General features: G+C 36.7%; 3 protein-coding genes across 3 annotated transcripts; 1 reads left to right on the top strand and 2 right to left on the bottom strand.

Annotated features, from left to right (window-relative positions):
• Positions 1-1,321: 1,321 nt before the first annotated feature.
• On the bottom strand, positions 1,322-10,074 carry LOC120421658 (uncharacterized). The gene is made up of 4 exons (XM_052709900.1): positions 10,066-10,074; positions 9,464-10,006; positions 2,672-2,890; positions 1,322-1,847 (listed from the first exon to the last, which is right to left on the bottom strand). The coding sequence occupies exons 1-4, from the start codon at positions 10,072-10,074 to the stop codon at positions 1,380-1,382; spliced, it is 1,239 nt and encodes a 412-aa protein (XP_052565860.1). The 3' UTR covers positions 1,322-1,379.
• On the top strand, positions 2,349-2,952 carry LOC120421634 (cuticle protein 19-like). Its single transcript, XM_039584864.2, has 2 exons — positions 2,349-2,429; positions 2,495-2,952. The coding sequence occupies exons 1-2, from the start codon at positions 2,421-2,423 to the stop codon at positions 2,885-2,887; spliced, it is 402 nt and encodes a 133-aa protein (XP_039440798.1). The 5' UTR covers positions 2,349-2,420; the 3' UTR covers positions 2,888-2,952.
• Positions 10,075-13,578: 3,504 nt separating the features above from the next.
• On the bottom strand, positions 13,579-14,207 carry LOC120421639 (cuticle protein 8-like). Its single transcript, XM_039584870.2, has 2 exons — positions 14,131-14,207; positions 13,579-14,055 (listed from the first exon to the last, which is right to left on the bottom strand). The coding sequence occupies exons 1-2, from the start codon at positions 14,137-14,139 to the stop codon at positions 13,744-13,746; spliced, it is 321 nt and encodes a 106-aa protein (XP_039440804.1). The 5' UTR covers positions 14,140-14,207; the 3' UTR covers positions 13,579-13,743.
• Between the last annotated feature and the right edge of the window lie 5,633 nt (positions 14,208-19,840).

Below are 19,840 nucleotides of genomic sequence, written 5' to 3'. Positions count from 1 at the left end.
AAAGTTACAGCAATTTTGAAAAAAATTGCAATTTTAAAACTTAATTCTCTACAACCCAATCCCGCTTTAGGCGAGTTTTGATCTAAAAATTAGTCAAAAATTATTTATTCAATGATTTTCGATGTTTAAGAAGAACTTTTAAAATTCAAGAAATTTTTAGGGTTGGAGGTGTGATTTGTTTCATGTCACTTTGCATTTTTTTTTGTATTTTTTTCTGGGGTCGACTTTGGCTTTGTTTTTACTCAATTTTTCGATATTATATGTAAAAATAAGCCTGGACCCGCGGTGTAGGGGTAAGCGTGGTTGCCTCTCACCCAGTCGGCTGGTGTCGCTGGTAGGCAGTTCGACTCACAATCCAAAGGTCGTCAGTTCGAATCTCGGGTCTAAGGTGTAAAAAGAGGTTTGCAATTGCCTCAACAATCAAGCCTTCGGACACTTAGTTTCGAGTAGGAATCTCGCAATCGAGAACGCCAAGGCTGTAGAGCTAATAATTTGATGTTGGAAGTAAAAATAAGTATAACGTACTATTTGTATTGTCCCAGACTATGCCTCTAAGCAATTTTAAACAATTTAAATGAAAATGGTCTCGAGTAAAACATGTGAAAAACTAGCAAACAAAAAAATGAAAATGTGGCTTTAAAAACATGAAAAAATTAAAAAGACAAAAGGTGTTAGCACAAGCCAAATACTGTCAGAAACAAACATAAACTAAACAAGATAAATGTTAATATAAATAACATAAACTAAACAAGATAAATTTAAATATAAATACTTAAAAAGAAAAAAAAACATATAACTAGCGAAGTAAAGTTTTCCACAGATCAAAAGTTTGCTCAAATTATTCGAAAATAAATTAGGGCAGTAGAGGGTTAAATATCTCGGAATGGCGCATGCCAAATTTCAGGCGAACTACAAACGCTGAAAAAACTTAGGGATGTTTTTTCTAAACTTGGCTCAAATCTGAGGACAGATTGAGATTCAGCGAACAAAAATACATGGAAAAACATACAGTTGGACAATTTTCAAATATCGTTAGGGTGGTCCCATACACTTTTCCTTTGAAAAGTATACATTTTCAAATCTGTCCTCAGATTTGAGCCAAAGGTTTGAAAATATCGTGTTTTGGTCATATCTTGGGTTTCTATGTAAAATTGTCATATACACTAACTACATACGAATTTCGCAAATCTATAAATTCTAAATGGTTAATCATTGATAGCTGCACGTGGCTGCATGGCAGACATTACTCTACATTGCCCAGCATGAATAAAAAGGGATGTCATCTTGATTTTACAAAAGAATATTTTTTACTCAATTCTGCTTATGTCATTCATATTAATTTATTCAATCAGACAGTCTTTCTCCACGACGCAATCATCCTAGTGATGATGCTGATACAAATTGGCGTAGCTTTCGGCATGTCCGTGACCGTGGTGTTCCTCACCACCCCCGAAATGATGACCTCCCTCTTCGTGGTGTCCATAGACCTGGGGATGCGACGCATGGCCCACTCGCTTCACGTGGGCCTGGAATCCGTGGTGCTTGTCCGAGCTGTACTCCACAATCCGCTTGGTTCCGTCGGCCTCGTAAAAGCTGTACTGTCCCTTGACCACGTCTCCATCGCGATGCTCCCACTGGTCCTTGTTGTCTCCCGTTTTGTGGTCCTTAACTCCGTACTCGAATTTGTACTTGGGGTGGGCGTAGTGCTCTTCGTGGTACTCCGCGGCTGCGACGGCTACTAGGGCAAGTAGAATGACGAATTTGCTCATATTGTGTTGATTGATGGTAACTAGTGTGTTCCGTGAGCTGCAAGAACTTAAACTGATACTTGACCGAATGAGCTGGGACTGTTTTATAGATCCAAATTCAAAGATCTGCTGAATTGCTAAAATTTTTGGAAAATCATTCCACCAAAAACAGTAAACCTTGCCCAAGATCAATTCTGTTCGTGCCTTAACTAGTTCTTGGGCCGTGCCTTTTCCTAATCCCTTCGTGCGGCATTTGGCATGAGTAGCAACCGCCACCACCACCACAGGCCGTGTTCCGCCGTAGAAACCACAACGCCATGAAGGAGGAGATCAAAGAATGAATGGAAGGAAAAGCTCGTATGTGAGCGAACTTGAAACTCAAAAGCGCAGAACCGTGTAAGACGAAAAGCCGCAAATCATTCCGCGGTTTATGAGGGCTGCACTTGTTCTTTGGAAAAAATAAAATCCACCCACCGAAATGCAACCCTGTGCATGCTAAATGGGAAAGAAATTACGAAAACGTTTCTGAGCAAATTTTCATATATGCTGCTCATATTTTACCGCTCTTTGATCGCGATGATTGTTGTGTATGGTATTTAAGCCGATTTGCTTGCAAAGTTAGTCACCAGTCTAGTACTAGTTAGTCGAACGGTAAAGTCGCATTTGAGAACAATGTTTAAGGTTTGTAACAACAGAGACAATTTTATACCTCAAGCAAACAAATTCCAACATTATTTCCCAAATAGATCACCATCATTTTTGCTGCCATCGCAGTTTTGGCTATCAGTGCCGAATACGACGATCACAAGGATTACCATTCCCACCCCAAATACAAGTTCGAGTACGGAGTTAAGGACTCCAAAACTGGAGACAACAAGGATCAGTGGGAGCATCGCGATGGAGACGTGGTCAAGGGACAGTACAGCTTCTACGAAGCTGACGGAACCAAGCGGATTGTGGAGTACAGCTCGGACAAGCACCACGGATTCCAGGCCCACGTGAAGCGAGTGGGTCATGCGTCGCATCCCCAGGTCTATGGACACCACGAGGAGGGAGGTCATCATTTTGGGGGTGGTGAGGAACACCACGGTCACGGACATGCCGAAAGCTACGCCAATTTGTACCAGCACCATCATTAAAGACTGAGAAAAGAAATGTGATATTAACGATTAAGAATAAACTATGAAATGAGAGCAAAGAATTGGTTGTTCGTGGTTCAAATTTAATTGATCAGAAAAGTCCTATTGGTAAAAATTGTGGCCAAAGACTCCAAAGCTATTTTTGCTGCTAGCAGATTTTTTTTTTTTGCAAAATTTACCTAAATTTGGTGAATAAAAAAATGTACTTACTTTCGGTCACTAAATTTGAAATCGTTAACACTTCGACATTTGACTGTATTTCTATTCCTATCAATGTCATCAAATTTTCAAATAGTAGGAGAGAGTGGAGAGACTTGATCCCCTTTTTTGTATCGCTTAAAGTCTATCAATTTCTCACAAAACTATGAACGCTGTGCATGAATTGAAAGCTTAAACATTTTACTATTTTTGTTTAATCAGATGAACTCTTAGAAACATGCCAAGCGTTTGAAAAACATATTTTAAACCGGTATTTCCAAAATGTTAGGGGTAACTAATCAACATTTTAAAGAAACAACAAATCTTCTTTAACAAATCTAGAGTTGGTTCAGGGGTATTCAAAAACACCCAAAAAGCAAAAAATTAATATTTCGTCGCCATCGTGCTAACTTGTCGTACGTGCATTTTGGGCCAAATTGAGTTAAGAACGCCATTTTGTGCAGCTCACAATGCCTCACCTTTTGACCTTCACAGATCCCCAAAATTCGATTTCAATCTTGAGATATTCAACAAAAACCGAAAAAACTCCGTGCATTTTTGTCACTTTACATATGAAAGTAGTTTCAATCTTGTCGTGCTATCTTGTCACTCCATGAAAATTGATGTAAGTGCGACAAAAGGCCAAAGGGATTTCAGGTCAGGAAAGTCAGGATGCGTTTGTCGCACGTACAAGCTAGACTACCGTAAACATTTGTAATTATAACTCGGGACTCCAGCAACCAACTTCAACCAAACTTCGGGACAATGCACACAATGGTGAGCCAAACAAAACGTGTTTGTTATTGTTTACATTGCGTGCTCTCGTTTTTTAATATTCAAGGTCAAACATTAAAACGCGTTTTTCTCGGAACGTCAAAATGGCGGGTGCGACAAGATAGCACGACGACGTCGATTTGGTTTATTGAACTTTTTCAAAAAAAAAAAAAAAAAACTCTGGAAATGTTTCTTATTCATCCAACCTTTTGATTTTCAATAAGATACATCAATTTCGCATATAAACATAACGTGTGTGTTCAAAATAAAACGAGTTGAATATGTAAAATATGAAAGAAACTTTTAAGTTTTTTATTCTTTTTCAGACCAAAATTGAGCATATTTACAAAAGCTGGTTATTTTTTTACAAGACATTTGAAAAATGTTTCAAACTGCAGTAAGTCATCCACAACAATATTAAAGGAATTCTTGTACGAAAACCAAACCAATCAATTAAGCTTAAGGCTGATTCCAGTGTGTGTGTGTGGTCCAATCCAATACCCGCTGGCCGTCAGCGGAATTATGGGAAAGTACAGTTTGTATCAGACTTGGTTTATGCTGATACAACATATCTCAGTCCCTGGTATTAGGTGGTGACAGCTCTCGCGCTGCTTCCAATGTCCCATTTCAGAATGGCAGAGATCCTAGCAGCCCAATTCCGACGTCATTGGGCATTGTCTGGCCCCGCCTAGACATAGTACAAGAACCAGATGGGTCCTCGACCTATCTTTCAACTTCCAATCCCATCAGGCAAAACAGAGATCAGCGCGTATTTAATAATTGTTGAAAAGAAGGCAAATTGTCAAAATTGCAGTTTGGATAGATCTCACCAAGTTTCTGGTTTCTGGTAGTCCTAAGCACCCGGTATTCCTAAGCACCACTTGACGTAGCCCAGTGGTAACGCTTCCACCTCGTAAGCGGTAGATCGGGGTTCAAATCCCGGCTCGGACCAACACAACTGGAGATCTTTTCCCTTCTGGAATCGATTGCTTAGTAAAGGGAATGTAGTGTATCGTCACAAACTGGATCTTATCACGACACCTTAGGGAGGCGACCTATGGAATGTTAACATTAACTTTAACATGTTAACATTAAGTTGAGAATGAAACTGCCACTGAATCCGCTTTGCAAATGCCGACCCCGATACTCTTCAAGGGTGTTCCCCTCAGGAACTGGGAAAGATTTACATACTTTACTAAGCACCCGGGAGTCGTCCCCTATTTTGGTCGTATGCCTCCCGAATTCCAGCTGCGCTCACAAGCCTCTATCACGAGCAGCTTGATCTTATTCTTGCCTACACGACTCACATCCTGGCGTACAGATATGCTGGAAATTCTTGGTCAGCTGCTACTTCAGCACGATATCCAGTATCAGATCAAATGGGCGCTGTTTGATGACACTTCCAAAAATATTCCTTGGCAAACTGCTTTTATTTCTTTCGCACTATTTGATTTTTCTAACGAGATGGATACCACCCTTAGAACGAGCCAGCCCACGTCACACTAATACTACTGCAAGAGCGAAGCCGCCGTGATGAACTGTCAAACCACAGAGTAATCCAGAGGGAGCACTGGCTTTTAATTTATGGTTGCGTTACGCGGTACATCGTGGTACATCGCCCCTTCAGCAAAATGTCGCTTGTCGTAACGCTCGGAGCAAACTGATGTTCAATGCGTTACATTTTTTGCACAGCGATCTAGTCGGCTAGATGACATTGTAAGGTTGTCAAAAATTGTCACATTCCCGATATCAACAAAGTTATTTTCTCTGATGACTCTTAAATATTGAATTGAATAAATTGATAACGAAAAAAATGGAGAAATGAAACAGAAGGCCAAAAAGATTTTCACGAAAACATTAACGAGATTTAAGTGTGAGATTATTTTTCTAACCTGTTACGGTGCACCATTCGATTGAAGTCAAATTTTCTACTTGTGACCGAAGCGTGTGCAACACAGCAAATTTTACGTGGCTTGTTATCAAAATCGGCAAATACTGGGATTTACTTGATAGTTTCTTGCCGAGCCGAAACAGCGTTTATAGCTGAAAGGCTCGTTAATTAGGACAACTAACTAACTGATAATTTCAGCAATTTTTGGCGAATAACGTCAAGGGAACAACAAAGATATGAATGTGTTGAAACAATTAATTTTGGAGGTACATTACGTTTTGTTGTTTTCATCTTTGTCTAACTTTCCTCATTTCTGTGATTAGAGACATTGTCAGTTTTATTGATGGAAGTGACGACTAAATGCAATGCTGAAGAAACATGTATTGTTTTTCATGTGTATTTTTGTCATTCCAATTGAAATGTTTTGTCACAATAAGACCGAAATTGATCTACGAGCACTCGAGACTCAGCTATTAATTCATCCCCATTAATTTGAGCTAACGAAGTGACTCCAGGAATGCCCAAATACCGACAGCATTCTTCTTTTCTACAAACAATTCAAACTGCAAACAAAGTTCAAGATTTTTCTCCTGATTCTCAATTGATTATTTTTATAAATTTTGTAAAGAGGAACACACATTTCCAACAACCAATGCTATTCAAAGCTTTGCACTTGTCAAAACAAAGTCAAGTAGAAAAAACCGGAGTTTACTATGATGAAAAATTTTCTTAACCAGGCTGGTAACGCTCAAACATAACGCCACTAGCTGCTATGATTCCAAAGGGTAAACCCGTAACGGAGCCAAACATTTGAATGACTTTTGTTCGGACTGCTCCCTCTGGATTACTCTGTGGTCAAACCCTTGACCAAGCGGCGTAGAAAACCGAAAATCGCAAAAAAAAAAAAACTGTCCAAATTCTCCAAATTGCAGGCAATCTTCACTTTCCACATGAAATCTACACAATGTGTAATCTTTTCACTACATTTCACGCGATTTTCTATAAAAACAACCGACTAAACAATTGAAATTCCGCGGACCGCACACCGCCAGCCTCTGCTCTCGATGGCAGGGCTGCCAACCTCATCAAACTTGAGGCTGATTCCAGTGACTGTAAAAATACAGGGATCAGGTCTCCCTAGAGGCATTTTTCAAAACAATTTATTGTAAAAAAAGAATGACGATAAATTTATCGTCAAATGCATAAGGGTTTCGTAGTTGATAAGTTTATCAAACAATTCATGTGTAAAACATATTTTTGCAATTCCGTCGTGAAACTATTTACTTTTCTTGTCATTCTTGAACGACGAAATAGCCTACTTTTCTGTACCAAAAATAACAGAATCGAATAGCAACACTTTTCAAAATAAATGCTGAAAAGTTCTACTTTTCGGTACTCAAATGGGTGCTGAAAAGTTGAAGTTTTCAGCACTTGTTTCGAAAAGTAACACTTTTCAATATTTTTTTTTATTTAAACGATTTATTGACAAAATACATGAAAATTTGACATAAAATTTCACTCAGAGTGTGTTTTTTGGAATTGCAAAAAATGTTGTATGGAACTCGTTGCAAAACTTGATTTTTTTCAGCACTCTTCGTATTTATCCAACTTGGTGAACCTCGTTGGATAAATGTACGACTCGTGCTGAAAAAATCCTCTTTTTGCAACTTGTTGCATAAACTACTATTTTAGAATGAATTTTAAATGTTTTCTATACATATCAAAACAAAGAAAAAATATCTCCTGGGAGATTTTTGCAGCACTTTCTTGAAAAATGTGTGTAACTCAATCCAAACATTTTTTGATTTTTTCCAAACATTTTTTAATTTTTCCTCTGTTTTCTACAATAAGTTTAAGTCATTTTTGTACAACTTTCTAGAACAACCGTGAGGATTAATCGGACAGCTCACTGGACTCACAATCCAGAGGTTGCCGGTTCAAATCCCGCAGTGGGCGCCCTAAAAATTCTGAGAGTCAATATGGATAATTGGCGTTGACGCTCCGTGCGAAGTCCTTGTAGATAAACGAAGACACTAGCAATAGTGGCCGAAAGTTATAAAGTCAACTTCGTTTTTTCTAAAACAAAACTTAATTTTCTTACCCATATGCTATAGAAATACAGGGTAGGGATCAAGCGTCCCCGAGGCAATATAAAAAAGGTACCCCAAAAAAGTTCATTGCTCAAATTTTCATGTTTTCACAGTTTTAGTAAAAAAGTTGTGTTCCGTTTTTTGCCATTTTACCGTTTCCACATGGCGTGTTGCAATCCCCAGATTTTATTTTTTAAGAAATCGTGACTAGGAATTTTGTTTATGAAAAGTCCAACAACGTTATGATTTTTTTTAAAGAAACCGATAAAAATATTTCCTAGCATAGGTTTTTGGATCCGAGACCTTCAAAACAGCATTTACAATATCCATACGACCTTTTTCAAGTGTTAGACTATATTTTGACACTTCAAATTATTTTTCCTTATCGTCTCAACGAACCAACTTTTTTTTGCGCCGGAGGCAGCTAAAATCGATTTGACTGGCCTTTTAGCTATAATTTTCAGAAAAAAATTGGTTTTGGCGAAAATCGATGAAAATTAGATTTTTTTAACCACTTTAACACTTTGTTGGCCATTCAAATTGACAAAAAAATGCGGGTCATACTTTTCGTCCAAGGAAACCCTACAATAATTTTCGATTGGACAACTTTTCAGTTGCTCAGACTCCTCTTCAATTTTTGTGAAGCTTTGCTTATAAAATCAAAGTATCAGAGTATTAATAGAAATTATCAAGGTATTAGTAGAAATTATCGGAGAAGTCCTAAGCGATATCTAAAACATAGCCGAAGATATCAAATCGATCTGAAGTTCCGTTCTAAATATACAAATTAATAAATATTTCTAAAGCCTTTTCTTATAGATATACGTTTTTTTGAGATGTAAATTTTTCGAGTAATTTTAAAGCCTTTTTAAGTGAGAAACTAGGTTTAAATTGAATTTCATCCGTTAAAATCGTTAATCAATCGTTTTTGATTTGTAAGGATAATGATAATATAAAATTGTCTTTCCTAAGTTTGAACAAACAAAAATAAAGTCATGTTAGCCTTCCAGCTTAAAACATTCACCCATAAAACTGTAGATCAACGAGCAGGTTGATAAAAAATGAAGCCATAAACAACTTCACTCTTAAAACCCTGGTTTCGTTTAACACATCATAAGTGGCACAAAAAAGCGGATCGTATCGGACTCATGAGCAGCGCCCACCCATTATAAACAAGATAATACACACTCGATATATCATTTCCATTCCATCACGCGGGCATACTGGACGGGGTCTGGACTCTCGACACCACACGAACATCGTGTCGTCGATCACCAAAAGGGGAGAAGGAGAGAGGGAGGGTAAATGTATTTATTTGCAAAGAAAACATGTTCAATTATGCACATTTTATTATGTAACAAGTCTAGTCAACTACAAAAACAACAGAAAAAGCGGGGGAGCTTACAGCTACAAAATAAAGCATTTTTCCTAATTACACATGGTTGGGTTTTTTTCATGCCAACCTCCAGGGTGACTGGTGCGTTGTTGTCTTCAGATCTCTTGAGTATCGTGTGGTGGTTCATTTTTTCGTCCTCTTGCCTTATACTTGTAGCTAGAAGTAGCTTGGCGCTGCTACTAAACTAGAGTAGGAGGAGATATCTCTGGCACCTTTCAGTGGTAGATTTTCTGGTTGGCATAGCTGGTGGCAAACATGTTGCCTTCGTTTTTCCACCCATTATTACCATTAATAATGTTGCTGGAGCTGGCGGGCTGCTGGTCGACCCAACCATTCTGCTGCTGCTGAGGTTGCTTCCAGAAGCCAACTCCGTTGAACGATTGCCCGTAGCTATCCTGACCCAATTGCTGCTGCTGTTGCTGCTTCTGGTATCCATTTCCATTATGCGAGTCCTGCTCCTTAACCACAAACGGGGCCGCGTACGTTTGGGGGTGCACGGCGTGGCCAATTCGCTTCACGATCGCCTGGAACCCGTTCCACTTGTCGGCCTTGTACTGGACGACCCGTTTAGTGCCATCGGCCTCATCCAGCGTGTAACCTCCCTTGAGGCCGTGCTTGCCATCGCTGATCTCCCACTGGCTCTTGTGGTCTCCGGTGTGCGGATCCTTGACGCCGTACTCGAACTTGTACTTGGCGTCCCAGTCCCATCCGTGGGACTGTTCGTATCCGGCCAAGGCGATGGACACCAGACAGCATGCTAGAACGATGACCTGTGGACGGAGAAGTATTTATGTAGAAGAAGATAAATGCTGAAGTGGGAGGTTTATACCTTGAACATAATGAAAGTTTAACAATGTGGCTTATCTCGAAAGATAACTTGAGTAAACTACAAGCAGCTGATGACTGATAACATTTGGATAAGATCAACCATCTTTTATAGTTAGAGGTTTGTCAGTCAGAACAACAGTCTTACAACCTACAACATCATTATCTGCAATGAGAATTCAGATTAGTCCAACGCAACGGCTGATAAAGCTTTGGATTGTCTAATGGACCAATGGTTTGCAAATTGCTTTGACAATGTATACTTTCACTTTAGAGGAGTAGGTAATAACTCTTATTAGATAGAAAAATTTAAATAATTTAAAAAATTTAAATTTAAATATATTCAAAATAAAAAAAATGCAGGGTTTTATGTTGCACATGAACAATATGACTAAGTTCTTTGCAAAAGCTCTTGAAATGCAATCTATTTGATTGAATTTCCATCATTTTATTATCCAAGACTACACAGCTAAAAAAGTAGTAATCCAGCTGCGTGTAAAAGGCCTGGGTGTAAAATAAATATTGCATTATTTTATGCAATTTTATGTGATTTTACACTCTGAAATATGTAGCCCATCAATATGGGAAACCTACTTGACCGAAATGTCAAGCTCATATATGCGTTTATCCATGCAACTTTACATCGGTCTGATGGCCAAGTGGGCTAAGGCGCCAGTCCTTACTGTTGGTGCTGGGTTTGAATCCCGTCGGTTGCAACTTTTTTTTTGTGTGTTGCAAAAATTGTACATGCAGTGTGTAATATTAAGTGTTTATTTTGACGAAGGTGATGTGCATGCTTTTGCATGCGATTTTACCATCGGATTTTTTGCTGTGTACTCAGAAAAAAAAATCATGGTAATAGGTATTACATTTGGTAAGAGGTACATATTTTATGTCAGAAAAAATGTGTAATTTTACCTCTATTCTGGTGTAATGTCGCATTTTCAGCCTAAATTGAGGAAAAATTATGTCATACAGGAGGTAATATTCAACCTTCCAAATTTACACATTTTTTACTGTGTAACTAAGACATTTCATTAAATTTCGGTTTAAAAAATCTTCGAGCCAAAATGGGTTAGTAAATAATTAATAATAATCGGCATTCTATTATATTGGTAACTGAATTTAAAATTGATATTCAGCGTTTTTTGCGCCGTAGCTCGCAATCTAGCGAAAAATCGTAGTTAAGGCTCTGAAAGGCATCATTCCTTATCGGCCATTTGGCGGCCTTTGTCAAGATACTCTGAGGGAAAGATGAGCAATTCTCTACCAAAACCGGAAATGGATTTTATTTGTATTTTTTTGATTTGGCTCAAACTTTGTGGGGGCCTTCCCTATGACCAAATAAGCTATTTTGTGTCATTGGTTCACCCATACAAGTCTCCATACAATTTTGGCAGCTGTCCATACAAAAATGATATGTAAATATTATGTTGTAGGTATTGTTGAGGAATTTTGAGAAAAAAATAGGTACACGGAAAAAAAATTGCAGATTTTTTTCTCAACTTTTATAGCACTAAAACTCAATTTCCCATATACGTATTTTTTGATTTTTTGATATGTTTTAGGGGACGAAAAACCGCAACTTTTGAGCCATAGAGAAACATGGTCAAAAAATCTGCCACCGAGTTATAAATTTTTGAAAAAATAGTGATTTTTGGAAAAAATCGAAGTTTCATGCAAAAACAAGTTTGACATTATTTTTTATTGCAAAATTGAATTTGCAATCGAAAAGTACTTTACAGATTTTTTGATAAAGGGCTCCGTTTTCAAGATATAGCCACCGAAAGTTTGATTTTAGCGAAATATTTGCAGTTTTTTAAAAGGGCCAAACATTGAATATTACGCCCATTTAAAATGCTAGTCTTGATTTAAAAATTTTCAAAACATTTTTTTTCGAAAAGATCGGAAATTTTTACGAATGTTTCATGCATTAACATTGAAAATCGGACCATTAATTGCTGAGATATCGTCATTAGAAAATGGTGGGCTGTTTGGGTGAGACTTAGAAAACTTCAATTTTCGTGTTTCTTTTTCTTTAAGCCGCTGTATCTCAGCAACCAGAGGTCCAATCTTCAACGTCTCTTACACAATTTTATAGCAAATTTTCTGAACTTTTAAAAAAAATATTTTTAGAAATGGTCACTCATGGTCACTATTTTTAAAAATTAAAAAACTGCAAGTATTTTGCTAAAATCAAACTTTCGGTGGCTATACCTTGAAAACGGAGCCCTTTATCAAAAAATCTTTAAAGTACTTTTCGATTGCAAATTCAATTTTGCATTAAACAATAATGTCAAACTTGTTTTTGCATGAAACTTCGATTTTTTCCAAAAATCACTATTTTTTTCAAAAATTTATAACTCGGTGGCAGATTTTTTGACCATGTTTCTCTATGGCTCAAAAGTTGCGGATGTTTGTCCCCTAAAACATATCAAAAAATCTCGAAAATCAAATAATACGTATTTTGGGAAATTGAGTTTTAGTGCTAAAAAAGCTGAGAAAAAAATATGCAATTTTTTTCCGTGTACCTTTTTTTTCTCAAAAGTCCTCAACAATACCTACAACTTTGCAGAAGACACCAAATTGATCAGAAAATTAACTCAAAAGTTACAGCTGTTTGAATATTTACATACCATTTTTGTATGGACAGCTGCCAAAATTGTATGGAGACTTGTATGGGTGAACCAATGACACAAAATAGCTTATTTGGTCATAGGGTAGGCCCCCACAAAGTTTGAGTCAAATCCAAAAATACAAAAAATAAAAATGAACAAGATCAAAACTTCGAGACATGCAAGCACGTCATAACTATTGTAGACTAGAGGAAATTACCCATTTTCGTCACACTATTTCGCATTTCTCCCTATTCCCATTATTTTTGCAATTTTCCGCAATTCAAACAACATTTTCAGATACATCAACAATGCGACGTTTTCGTGCTATTTTGTCGCACGTCGCTTTTTGACGTTCCGAGTAAAATTCGTTTTAATGTTTGACCTTGAATAAACAAAACATATCGCACTTAACGTGAAAAACAACAAACAAGTTTTGTTTGGTTGACAATTCTGATCATTGTCTCGAAGTTTGGTTGAATTTGTTGCTGGAGACCCGAGTTATAAATACAAATATTTGCGGTAGTCGAGCATGTACGTGTGTCAAACGGGTTCTGATTTAAATTCCTTTGGCTAGTTGTCGCACTTCCTGCAATTATCAAGGTGTGTCACAATAGCATAACAAGATTTAAACATTATTCATTAAACCTTATTCAACAAAAATGTACAGTTTTTTTGTTAACATTTGTTACACGATGTTACCGATTGCTCCAAAAGAACTAGATGAGCATCAAAACTAATAATCAGTTGAGCTTCTCGTCCTGTTTGCTCTCTGAAACTATCATCAACCACTGAATCATGGGCAAACAGGAATGCTTGTAGACAAATTATATATCTGCTCTGGACAAAACAGCGTGTTGTGATTTATCAAAACAACAAGGAAGTAAAACAACCGATTTCATTCAATTGGATAAATAAATGTAACAATTAACAACATCTATCAACAATTACAATATCACATTCGTTACAAGCAGCAGCAAATGTTCCAATCATGCAGTCAAGTGTTCTCTCGTGTTTTTAGTGCGTGCCTCTTCCGGTTGTTTGGTTCCGATTCCCAAATCCACCACTTAGTGATGTCCATGGACGGTCTTGACCACGGCCTCGAATCCGTTGTGGTCATCGGCCTTGTAGTCCACGATGCGGTGGGTTCCATCGGCCTCATCCAGGGTGTACTGTCCCTTGACGACGTCTCCGTCCCGGGACTCCCACTGGGTCTTGTGGTCTCCAGTGTGGGCATCCTTGACGCCGTACTCGAACTTGTACTTGGGGTGAGCGTTGTAGTCCTCGTCGTGGTGGGCAGCGGCCTTTGGCGCTCCGTGCTCTCCTCCGTAGTACTGGGCAGAGGCAACAACGGCCAGGCAGGCGACGAGGGCGATGATCTGGAAAGGCAAAGAAGAAGAAGCAGTTTTGAGTTAGTTAATTTTGAATGCCTGTTAATATTATGATCTTATTACTTTGAACATTTTTCTGGCTGGTTGCAGCTGATGAAGCTGTTAGAATGTGTGCTGATGAAGATGTACTGCGCAACTGATACCTTCAAGCAGTATGGTTTGATGTATTTATACCCCCCGCGGGCTGGGAGAGATGCTTGAACATGCCATCTATTGGCCGATCGTGAGGTCCACATATGGTACAGCATATGCCGGTGTGAGATCTTTTTTTGGGCAGCACCGGTGAAGAGGTTTCGCGAAAGATTTTTTCTTTCTTCGACTTGACCACGGTCACAGCGGCGTGCGTCCGGAGAAATTTTTGCTCGTTAGGGCCATTTGGTCTCAACTTTCAGATTCAAATATAATTCAATATTAAAATGTTTAATGTCAATCCAGAAGGATCCCGATCAAAAGTGCTCCGATTTGGTTCAATTTTGGCATGGGAGTTCATGTGTCAACATGATTCGTATTTTTTGTTTGGCAATCTGAGTGGTCCTATTCGAAAGGGGGGCTTAAAAAATTACGTTTTTTGACGATTATTGCAAAAAACACAAAAATATACCTTTGGAACGGAAGAACCATTTTAGAATGCAAAATTAGGGTGAGAAGTTGGGCTTTTAATGAAACAAACCAAGACATTTTAATAAAATAGCTGAACTTGAAGGTCTGTATGGGACTTCGGACAATCGAGTTATTTATAATTTTATTTAATATTTTTTTTTATTTTCTTGCTTTTAACATCAAGTTCGAATTTTGCGACCCTATTGTAAATGATTGCCTTAAAAATTATCAAATGCATTTTCTCACTATTTCATCACCGTCTCTTTAGCCGCGATCTTGAACATAAAATTTCTCTATCTCTTTAGAGTAGTTTATTGGTCGTACAATTGAACAACATTGTTTTCGTGATTCGATTATCTGAAGTGATTTTTTTCCGAGGCTTTCGGTAGAAAACGGTAGATTTATTGGAAAACTGTAACTTACTTTTCGATTTTAAATTCGATTTGGCTTTCAAAAATGTTTAGGAATTATTTTTACAGATTTTCGATATTTTCCTTTAAACACTATTATTTAGAAAATTCATATCTCCTAAACTATCGTGCACTTTGGCTCAAAAGACGAAAGTTATTAGTCCCTTCAACATATAAAATCTAAAATATTTTAATTTAACTTTTAGTGACAAAAGGTTTTTTCCGAAAAATCATAATCATAAAATCCCCCCCACAGAAGTTCATGCTTTTGCATTCCGATTTTGTATAACTTGCCCAAAAATGTTTGGAGACTTGTATAAAAAAACTTATGATGCAAAATGACTTCATGGAATGTATGAATAATTGTTCATCCAAATAAAATTAATAAAATTTAATATTTAATAAAATATAAAAATTGTGGACAATAACAATGATCTGAGCTGTGATGCTTTGAAATAAATTTGAGTTTCATAGCTTTACCTGCAATGCATGATGCATTAGGGTGGAATGGTTATATGGAAAAATTTAAAATGATAAAAATCCAATCAGCAACACATTTTTTGGGTCCCTTTTAGGGTTCCAAACAACCTCCCAAAATTTGGGAGCGATTGGATTTTCACATTTTTGAATTTTCAGTATGGTGCTAAAGTGCATCACAAAAACGATACAGAGTAATCAAGCAAATTGAAATATTCAGTGAAACTCACATTTTCGTCAACATTGCCGAAGAAACCATAAAATACAAAATAAACACGATTTTTCTTATACTTTGATGAGCCTTACGTAAAATCGTTATGAAGAAATGTTCAGAAGACATTATTTAGTTAAATTGCACCCCAATTCCTCAAAAATATTATTGTTTATGAAAGTACCCACTTGACTTGGCAGTGTTGGCAAAAAGTATAATTTTTACCGAGTATTCCGAAATGACTCTATTGAACGCTCTGTAACTTATTGTAAAAGCAAGTTAGCACCATACTGTCTTGGAAAGAGTTGTTCAGGACATCAAGGGCTATAGGGGAGAGTGGGGAGACTTGATCCCCTGGGACAGTTGATCCCAAGCCTGTATCTCGTCAGCATGTGGGTAAACCAATTAGCTTTGTTCTAGAAAGTTGTTTGAAATTAACTAAAACTCATTGTAGAAAACAAAGAAAAAAAATAAAAAAAATGTTTAGATTGAGTTACACACATTTTTCTTAAACGAGCTGCAAAAAATTTTCAAGAGATCTTTTTTTCTTTGTTTTGATATGTATGATAAACACTGAAAAATTATTCACAAAAATATTTTTTATACCTGAATTGTTTGATAAACTTATCAACTCCAAAACTCTTACGCATTTGATGTTGAATTTATCGTCATACTATTTTTACAATCAATTGTTTAAAAAAGTGCGTTTAGGGAGACTTGATCCCTGCATTTTTACAGTCACTGGAATCAGCCTCAAGATTAATTAATTGGGCTGGGTTTTCATACATAGTTTCCTTTAGTATAGTTGTATATAACATACTACAGTTAGAACCTTTTTTCAAAGGTTTTGTTAACAAAAATTTCCAGCTTTTGTAAACATGCTTAAGTTTGGTCTTAAAAATAATATTTAAAGTTTTCAAATATTTTAAATACTAAACTTGTTATATTTTGAACACAAACGTACAGTTTTAATGTGAAATTGCTGTAACTTATAGAAAATTAAAAGTTTGGATGAATAAGAAACATTTTGCTTAAGATTTCTTCATAATGTTGAAAGGGGGGTCAAGTTACCCTTAACATTTTTAAAATGCCGGTTTAAAATATTTTTTAAAAAAGCTTGGCATGCTTCGAAGAGTTCATCTGATGAAATACTTTTATGAGCCAAACATAGATGAATGTTTAAGCTTTCAAATCATGCAAAAAATTTATAGTTTTGTGAGAAATTGACAGAGTTATATGCGATACAAAAAAGGGGATCAAGTCTCCCAACTCTCCCCTACTTCTACGGTGTTAGTTTCATAAAATAAAAAAACATGAATTTTGTAATATTAAAAATGTGAAAGTGCATGTTTCCCCATAGTAATTTCCATACAAATTTCATCCGCTTTGCGCTAATCGTGGGCTTCACCAATCGCTCCCAAATTTTGGAAGGTTTTTTGGGACTCTAAAAGGAACCCAAAAAATGTGTTGCTGAAGAAACCAATTTTCTATTCCACCCTACTGACACATGGTATTAACATTTTACTATTTGCATTGCCAATCTCAAGAGCAACACGCAAATAATAATATAACTTTACAATATTTAACTCTCACGCGAAAAAAACTGCGTTGCCAAGCTACGCCCATTTCCCCCGTTCGCCCCTGAAATGCCCCTGGTTTTTCGGGCCTCCAAAAACTTCTACTTTTTGGCACGAAAGCTGACCATTGCATTGCTCGAATTATAATTAAATTCAATCAGCTGTTGCTGCTGCTGCTGCATGCTCTCGTGCCACTCTTTGGTCTAAGATCTGCTCGAGGCGTACAAGAGAGATCACGATCTTTGAGCTAGACGATTCTCGAGGATTTCGCAAATGGTGTTTCGAGTGTTGGGTCGGATAAAAATTAAAAAAAAATGTTTTGAAAATAAAATTTGAGATAAAGTCCTCTGTTACAACCGAATTACATTTATTCAGAAAATTATAACATCAAATATAATAATTTGCGAAAAGCTAGAGAACTGCTCAGCCGAGAAGCTTGCTCGAACATGGCATAAAAACGCAAAACGAAGCAGTAGAAAACGATGAAAAAATCTCGGTGACATGAAACAGCGATGGTAATGAAAGAGAAGAAGCTGAAAATCATTGGAAAATTGCGCGCACCCCACTGCGCGTCCACCCCCTCTTACTTGTTGGTCGCCGGCAGTCAATTAGCAAGTGAGGGGGTTCTGTCACTTTTTGGCAGCTGAGCACTAAGCTTCGCTTGGAGAGGGATGTTGTGCCATGCAGAGCGATCTCATTTTTGACCGGGGTGAAACCGTGCCTCGATCGTGAACTGTCAGCCCAGTCTGGGCGACCTAATGATATTGTTTTTACTTGGCACCTTTCATTCACTTTTTTGCAATGTTTTGACAATAAATGCGGCCATTAAATGTTTGAAATTTGTTTAATGTTGTTGAGGGTGGCTGGTAAAGCGAATTGAGTGGTAACACAGGGTGATTAGTAATTTTAGATGTAGAAAATATTTCTCGTAAAGACAAAAAAGTGACTTTAGAACTAGAATTTTGCTTACTTACTTACTTACTTATTTACTTACCTACTTACTGACTTACTTACTTACTTACTTACTTACTTACTTACTTACTTACTTACTTACTTACTTACTTACTTACTTACTTACTTACTTACTTACTTACTTACTTACTTACTTACTTACTTACTTACTTACTTACTTACTTACTTACTTACTTACTTACTTACTTACTTACTTACTTACTTACTTACTTACTTACTTACTTACTTACTTACTTACTTACTTACTTACTTACTTACTTACTTACTTACTTACTTACTTACTTACTTACTTACTTACTTACTTACTTACTTACTTACTTACTTACTTACTTACTTACTTACTTACTTACTTACTTACTTACTTACTTACTTACTTACTTACTTACTTACTTACTTACTTACTTACTTACTTACTTACTTACTTACTTACTTACTTACTTACTTACTTACTTACTTACTTACTTACTTTACTTTACTTTACTTACTTACTTACTTACTTACTTACTTACTTACTTACTTACTTACTTACTTACTTACTTACTTACTTACTTACTTACTTACTTACTTACTTACTTACTTACTTACTTACTTACTTACTTACTTACTTACTTACTTACTTACATTCATACAATTCAGGGATTTTGTTGTCTTTTGCTTCCTATTTTTTTTAACTCAATCCTTAATTTTTTTTAATTTGCTGCAATTTTTGTAGTGCACGGTCAAAATTAAGTAAATTTGAAATGTTGAACTATTTCATTAGGGTTCTCTACCAACTCACACGAAATCGGGAAAAGTTGCCCTGACCCCTCTTCGATTTGCGTGAAACTTTGTCCTAAGAGGTAACTTTTGTCCCTGATCACGAATCCGATCCGAGGTCCGTTTTTTTATATCTCGTGACGGAGGGGCGGTACGACCCCTTCCATTTTTGAACATGCGAAAAAGAGGTATTTTTCAATAATTTGCAGCCTGAAACGGTGATGAGATAGAAATTTGGTGTCAAAGGGACTTTTATGTAAAATTAGACGCTTGATTTGATGGCGTACTCAGAATTCCGAAAAAAACGTATTTTTCATCGAAAAAAACACTAAAAACGTTTTAAAAATTCTCCCATTTTCCGTTACTCGACTGTAAATTTTTTTGGAACATGTCATTTTATGGGAAATTTAATGTACTTTTCGAATCTACATTGACCCAGAAGGGTCATTTTTTCATTCAGAACAAAATTTTTCATTTTAAAATTTCGTGTTTTTTCTAACTTTGCAGGATTATTTTTTAGAGTGTAACAATGTTCTACAAAGTTGTAGAGCAGACAATTACAAAAATATATAGACATATAGACATAAGGGGTTTGCTTATAAACATCACGAGTTATCGCGATTTTACGAAAATAAGTTTTGAAAAAGTTACTTTTTGCGTTTCTCTTTGTTTCGTCGTCCGTGTCTGTCGCGGGTGACCATGAACGGCCATGATCGATGACGACCAACTTTTTCAAAACTTTTTTTCGTAAAATCGCGATAACTCGTGAT

Source organism: Culex pipiens, chromosome 3 (genome assembly GCF_016801865.2).
Source record: "Culex pipiens pallens isolate TS chromosome 3, TS_CPP_V2, whole genome shotgun sequence".
In the NCBI taxonomy this organism is placed as follows: Eukaryota; Metazoa; Arthropoda; class Insecta; order Diptera; family Culicidae; genus Culex; species Culex pipiens.
This window is presented reverse-complemented; position numbering and strand designations above follow the sequence as displayed.